Below are 7,338 nucleotides of genomic sequence, written 5' to 3'. Positions count from 1 at the left end.
ACCGAGAGAGGAAGAGAGAGGGAGGAGAGAAAAGGGAGAGGGAGGAGAGAGAGAATTAAAAAAAAAAGAAAGATGAAGTCCAGTCTGCACAGCCTGTGAGCGCCTGCCCCGGTGGGTGGGAAGCAGGACTCAAGCGCTCATGCAGCGAGCGGGCGGCGCTCCGGGCGCTCGATCCTAGAGGCTGGGGCAGCTGGGGGCGCCGGTCCGATCTGGCGGCGGAGGGCGGGGGAGGACGCAGGGGGAGGGTGCAGAGGACCTGCGGAGCCGCCGCTTCAGCCTCGGCCGCCGCCTCTCCCGGGCCCGGCCCGGCGGGCGCTAGGAGCGTGAGGGCGCGGGCTGCTCCCTCAGTAGCGGGGGCAAGTGGGGGCCGGGTTGCTGGCGGCTAAGATGAGTGAAAGGAGAAGATCTGCAGTCGCCCTGAGCTCTCGAGCACATGCCTTCTCCGTTGAAGCCTTGATCGGCTCAAATAAAAAGCGGAAACTGCGAGACTGGGAGGAGAAGGGGCTGGACCTGTCCATGGAGGCGCTGAGCCCCGCGGGCCCACTCGGAGACACGGAGGACACGGCCGCACACGGCCTGGAGCCCCACCCGGGTGAGTGCGTTGTGGCGGACCGCGGGAGGCGGGAGGAGAGGGGACGCCGAACAGCCAGCCCACGGGTGCGGAGCGAGGCCCTGCCGCTGACGCCCTGCCTTGCTCCGACACGGGTTTCTTTTTCTCCGCGCAAAAGCCTCGAGCTTCCCTAAATTCTCCGGAACCAATTTGGGGGCTGGCCCGAGCCTTGCATTTTCGTCGCCAGCCTCCAGCAAGGAGGCCTGTTTGCTCATATTCCCTTCTCTTCTCGGAGCAGAGCGCAGCGTCCAGGGTGCCGGCAACTGAAGGGCAGCAGGCCCCTGGGGTTAGAGGGGGCGAGGGTCGAAGGCAACAGAGGGAACCGAGATGAGCTTCTAAGAGCTCCGGAGGACTGGCGTGGTATTTTCGGGCCCTGATACCCCAGTCTCAGGGAATGCCCAGTTTGTCTCATTTAGCCTTCAACTTCGGCCCTCACATTTCTCCCATCAACTTTTCGATGGTGGAGCATAATTATATTTCTAATCCGTTGGGGTTGATGGAAACAGGACTGGGTGTTAGATCTCTTTCCCTGCACCCTGGGTCACTCTAGGGCCCACATCTTTGTACATTTGGGAAGCAGGGGCGCGATTAACTTGTGTCTGGGATCTGTGCGTATTCTATGCACATTATACGCACAGAACACGTAAAATGCAGGGCGGACGTAGATATCTGTATTTTAACAGAATCCTGGGGGTGGAGGTCGAGGACAACTTAACATTTTGTATTAAGTGCCAAGACTTCAACTGTTCAAAACAGCCCGGAGGAACAGCTGTTGTCAGAAGAATATCACGCCCTTGAGCCCGTGCACACACTGAGAACACTCGCAGCTTGGTTTAGCAGCTTCAGAAACTTTCCAGCCTGGACTTCTAAAACCATGCTGTCGATGCTCCTGCTGACCAGCCAGGTCTGAGGAGTAGACCCAAGTCCGCGCGCTGGCAGCCTCTGGGAGGGGGCGGTGGCCCGCACAGGGGTAGGGGCAGCCATGGAGCTGGGGATCCCGACCGGAAAGCTGGCCGGCCCGAGGAGGGACAGCTGTCGCTTACATTTTCTCTTCAGGCAGTGACAGTTCAATTTCCATGCTCCCGAGGCTAATAATAACGCGATTAGCGGGTGACCTGCAGAGACAGGGTTTTATGAATTCTCCGTGTTCTTGTGGTCCGTTACGGTATTTGGGTTTAGTGCTGGGGAATTATTTTTATTAGTCGATGAAAAGAAAATTAAAAGGAGATTTATTTCGTCCGTCCAAGTCTTTCCATCTATTTGGATGCGAGTGCCGGTCCACGCGGACCCCTGCGTGGGCAATCCAGAAAGAAACGCGTGGCTAATGTGTGTTTTTCTTCTCTGGCCAGACCCTATTTCCTCACTTCATTTATCTGTTGTCAAAATCTCGCTTGGGCCTTCATGCAGCTGGTAAAAGTTCTTGAAGGCCTTATGACAACTCGCAGTTTGGGAATTTCTTTTATTTTCCTGATATGGAAAATGCAGAAGTTATTTAACTGCGCATGGCAGACGCCCTGTCCACGGGAATTTTCCTGTTGGGAGACCCCAGTTCGCCGGGAGCCGGTCTAGGGTTGGATGTTCGAAAAGGCTAACATGTGGGATCATGATGAGGAGCTCAGCTCACAGTTTTCTCTTTCCACCATTCTCCTCAGCCAGAAATGAGGAGAGAAAAGTGAGGGGATCGAGGCAAAGAGAAACTATTGGAGAGGCATGAACGTGGCTTCCGGAATTCGGTTCACTCGCTCCCACGGGGTGGGGGTGAGGTGGAAGACCCAACATAGAACTAACTTTATGTGACAGAGTTCAGTTGCTCAGTTCCCATTACTTTATCATGTATTTTTTATTTTAAAGAAAAAGATGGGCTTTCGGATTAGAGAAAACGAAGTATGTATTTTTGGGGCGAGGGTCCAGGAGGAGGAAGTCAAAATCCGAGAGCACCCACGGGTCTGCTGCGGAGCCTGGCTACAGTCCGGACCTGGATTCCTGGTACGAGGGGATCCCCAAATTGGAGCCCTTGCGATAGCTAAGGCTTTCTTACGATCTGGACGTAGGACGAAAAAAGATCTTTTAGAGAAAGGGCGCGGTGGCGTGGAGACGCGGCTGTCCCTGGAGCGGAGGAGGCGGAGCTGCAGGCGCTGGACCCCGGCGGTAATGGAAGGCGAGACCAGTGCTTGGGGTCCTTTCTAGGCCTTTCTTTTCCTCTCTAATATTAACAGACACACTCAGGGACACATTGAAGGAAGAGCAGCAGCAGCAGCAGCAGCAGCAGCAGTGCAGGTCCGTATATTGTGCCCAGGGCAGCGTCTCTACTCGGCTGGGCCTCACAGGTCTGTTTAAAGTGTTTTCTCCCTGTTAGGGCCGAGAAGCTGCTGCGTGGCTCGCCGCCCTAGGCCGGTAACAAGCTAGGAACAGGAAAAAGCAACACACACACACCACACACACACACACACCACACACACCACTCACACACACACACACACACACCACACACACACACACACCACACACACACACACACCACACACACACACACACCACACACACCACTCACACACACACACACACACACACCACTCACACACACACACCACACCACACACACGCACCACACACACCACTCACACACACACACACACCACACACACACACACCACACTCACACACACACACCACACACACTCACCACACACACACACACACACCACACACACACACACACACACACACACACACACACACACACAACACCCGCCTGGAGTGTCTGTATTTATCATTCTCACCATCTCTTCTTTCGGACTGGTACTACTGTTTTTAGTCCGCTCTATCCGAGCCTCAAAATCCCGGGATCTTCATACAACCCCAGGGTCAGATTTTAATGTTTAACTTTTATTCAAAGACGCGGCCTTTTGCTTTTTCACAGCCCGTTTTTTTTTTTTTCCGCGTCTGGACAGAGGTGGCTTTAGTTGGCGCCCGAGCACCCGCAGAGGGGGCGCCAACCTGCAGCAGCGGGGGAACAGCCGGCCTGCGCGCCGTAGGCACTCACCAGTCAGAGGACACAGTATGTATTTCAAAAATTTCCACCAAGCCTGGTGGCCCCGAAAAACCCCAAGGCCCGCCGGGCTTTGGAGAGGGCCCTGTGAGGTACTCTCTCTGTCCTACCCGTGCCGGCACTCGCAGTCTTTTGGAAAAGCCTCTAGGACTTAGTCACCACGGGCTGGAGAGGGTCTCAAGACCGGTCTCCGAGGAGCCTGCTGGCCGTCGCCTCCCTCCAAGCAGCGTGGAGGAAATTTGCGAGCCAGGATCCGCCAGAACAGCTGCTCAGGCTGCGGCCTTAAGAGTATATTTCAGGCGCACGGCAGCACCATCTGCGCTCGGACCCCAGCCCCGATCCCCTTCTCCCCCTCCCCCTCGATAGGAGCCCGTAGGAAAAGGGAGGTAATTCTCACCTCCTGCACCCCGAAGAAACGACCACAGCAAACTTCTTCAGGGCAGTGGGGAGGAGAGGGAACGGGGAAAACCCGGACTCCCAGAGTTTGGGCTGTGATGTGGAGGAAGGTGGAGTGTGCTGTGGTCTGCACTTCCGAAGGGCCTCCCCACGCCCCCCAGCCCTGGCCCTCCAGGAGCGGGTGTTATAAATAGGCCCGGGGACAACAGGCGTGCGTGCGGGGGAAGGGCCTCTCGCTTCTCCGCCTCCAGATGCAGGGAGCCCTGTCACCCGCCTCCGCCGCCCACCTCCGCACCTCGGAGACCCGCCCCGGGAGCACAAACATAGTGTGCTGCGAAGGCTCTGCTAGACCGGTCAGCACACAGCCTAGGAGCGCTGCAATTCTGAATTCGGGTCTTCCACACCCCACCCAACTCTTTTTCTTATTAAATACTATATTGGGCTCCCTGCTGGCCACGTTGAGTTTCCTGATTTCCCAGATGAAATTCCCAGAAAGAAAAGTTCAGGGGACGACGTTCATTTCTTACGTAGAGTTCGAACTGAAATTATATTGACACAGATCCGCTGCTGTTTTTCTGATGACTCTCGCCAATACCAATTACTTCTAATGGCATAAAAGTCCTTTAATTATGGAAGAAAATTAGCTTAAAATATCTTTAATACATACGGAATGTGAAGAGTGAAGAATGGCATGAAATGCCCAACCTGGGGGTCAAAACTGAAACTATTAGGCATTGGTGGTTTGTGTCCCCTATTTATCTGTATAGTTTCTTTTGCGTGTGTGGACGTGAGTTTAATGGAAGCAAGTGGCCCATCATTAATCCTTCATCCTGGGCCACAAGGAGAGAGGGACAAATACGTTTTGGCTTAGAAGACCTAAGCATTGTGTTCATCCCATCTTCTCCTAGGGCAAGCTATTATTAAAGAGTAAAATATTCCAGGTCCATCGCAATCGTTCTATTGTCAAAAAAAATATTTAAGAGAACTTTTTTGAGATCCCGATTATAGACTTTGGTAGAACTTTATTTCTCACATTCAGGAGAAAAACAATTACTTCTTAAATCTGTGAGTTCCTTCTCAGGATGGCTGTAAAAATTTTTTTGGTAGGTTTTTTTTTTTAAGGCGGAACTGTTCAAATTTCACAGGAAAAAAGGGCTGATTAGCACGACACTTTGCTTTCTCCTTTCTGAAAGTGCAGAAATCCATTCAATAATTTTTCCAGGAGTATTACTGGTTATTGCTTTCTTACTCTCAAAAGACAAAGTAGTTCAATAGTAGAGAATATTTAAGTGGTTTCTTATCTGAGGTTTATGTTTTGACCTTCTGCAATATTTTTTTGCAAAAGGGAAAAGTAGGGAACTGCTGGAATGTAGAATCTCTTTCTCTTCCTGCTCTCATCTGTGTGGTTATTTTTGCTTTTGCTTTTTTCTTTTCTTTCTTTCTTTCTTTCTTTTTTTTTTTCCTGGTTTCTAGTAAGCCTGGAATTTTATATGTGCATGACTGAGATACTCATTTTTTTTTTTTTCCTGGTTTCTAGTAAGCCTGGAATTTTATATGTGCATGACTGAGATACTCAGGGGTCTGCACAGGGAACAGCAATTGGCAAATTTACAAATCAGGGTCTGTTTACACTTCTTTGGGGAAAGATAATCATTAGTGAATTTAAGTGAGGCCCTTGCTGTAAGTGTCAGGAGTGGAAAATGAGACTTGGTAGGGAGGACCTCCTGTGAAATTGGAAGAGGTGGAGAATTAAAGCAACTGGTGAGGACAAATCAACATTTATTTAGCACCATTAATGGCTTCACTTTGAAGCAGTATATTTTGCTGACTACAAACTGGTGATGAGCTTTTGATACCAGAAGTGAAAACAGGCCTTGCAATAATTACTTTTTATTCTGTACTTTTTATATTACCCAGTGTCTAGCTTTGTCCTTTATAGATAAGTGTGTAAAAAAGCATATACACAAGTGTATGTGTTTATATACAAATTTATGTGTGTGAAACCATATGAAAAACCACATGTGTGTGAAACCATGTGAAACACCACCAGAACGCTGTATCCACAAAACAAAACAAAAAAACCCCAATTCTGAATGGGATACAGATAATATTTCAGAAACAAGAAACTAGCTCCCCCATTTTTTGGAGCCAGTTTAACAAATTGGAAACAACTAAAATTTGGGAGGCCCCAAAATTTAACACCTACGGGTACATTTACCAAATTCTTGAGAATCCCAGATTTGAAACTTCTGGGTACTGGGCATTTTTATTTAACTCTTAAATTAATTGGCCAAAGCCTAAAAGAATACACAGAAAATGAGAATGTACACATGTGATTTAAAAGAACAGGGAGAGCAGAATTTTTTCCAACTAAATTGGGCATTTAATTTAGTGGAGAGTGCCATTTTCATTTTGCACGGGCAGAATGCTGCTTTTTTATTGTGAAGAGTAATTTCATGTTTTTCCCTAGAGAAAGTAAACGGAATGACTAGGATAAATCTGAGTAAAAGCAACTGTTTATAGGAATAATGAGAGAAACATCGCGATTTTGGGAAATTAATTTAAGAACACAAGAAATACATGTAAAAACTTGCCCCTATTTATTTTCTTATATTTTCTACAATATAGTTCCCGAGGATCAAATGAGCTGTTTCCAAAATGCCGCCATACACTTTAGAGGATTAAAAACCCCAAACACCACTGCAATTATTGGTCATTATACACCCAGCCGAAGAAGCCTGGAGTTTTAGCGTCTAGGTCTCAACTGGGCGAACCGATTTTCTTAATCCCATCACCGCCGCCTTCTCTTTACTGTCCCACAGCAGGGAACGAATTGTTAGAGGCCCACATAGGGGCTCGCAGAGCAGCGAACCCCCTGACTTTCCCCTCCCCGCCACGCACTTCCCCTCCCCCAACCTCCTCTGCAAAAGTTGAAAGCGTCCATTTTTCCCCCCTCTTAAAAAATTTCAGATGACGTTTCACTTAGGAAGGAACTGGGATTGCATCTCTTCCCATGAGCCCATCCCTGGGAAAGCAGGGCAGTTTGGGTGACCTTCCCGAGTCAGAATTGGGCCGTGGCCGCGCCCGTCTGCTCTCCGCCCCTCGCGGGGCCTCGGCGGCGCGGCGGGGAAGGAGCGGCGGCCCGGCCTCGGTGCGCCAGCCCCGAGCTCCTGCTCTCGCGCCCTGGCTGCGTTCCTTGCACCGCGCCCGGGGGAATCTTGGCGAAATGTGGGGACTCTGGGGGTAATCGGGAAGGGCTGGTAAAAGACAGACACCCCCCCCC

The 7,338-nt window shown here is 50.3% G+C and overlaps 1 protein-coding gene across 1 annotated transcript in view; it reads left to right on the top strand.

Annotated features, from left to right (window-relative positions):
• The first annotated feature begins 387 nt into the window (after nt 1-387).
• The window catches only part of TBX15 (T-box 15), a 107,679-nt gene continuing 100,728 nt past the window's right edge, over nt 388-7,338 (top strand). The window contains exon 1 of the mRNA XM_008569919.1: nt 388-592. Within this exon, the coding sequence (XP_008568141.1) occupies nt 388-592 (205 nt within the window). The remainder of the gene's footprint in view (nt 593-7,338) is intronic.

The sequence above is a fragment of the Galeopterus variegatus genome, unplaced genomic scaffold, assembly GCF_000696425.1.
Source record: "Galeopterus variegatus unplaced genomic scaffold, G_variegatus-3.0.2 Scaffold544, whole genome shotgun sequence".
NCBI lineage: Eukaryota > Metazoa > Chordata > Mammalia > Dermoptera > Cynocephalidae > Galeopterus > Galeopterus variegatus.
Note: the sequence above shows the minus strand (reverse complement) of the source record. Positions and strands in the feature narration are given on the sequence as shown.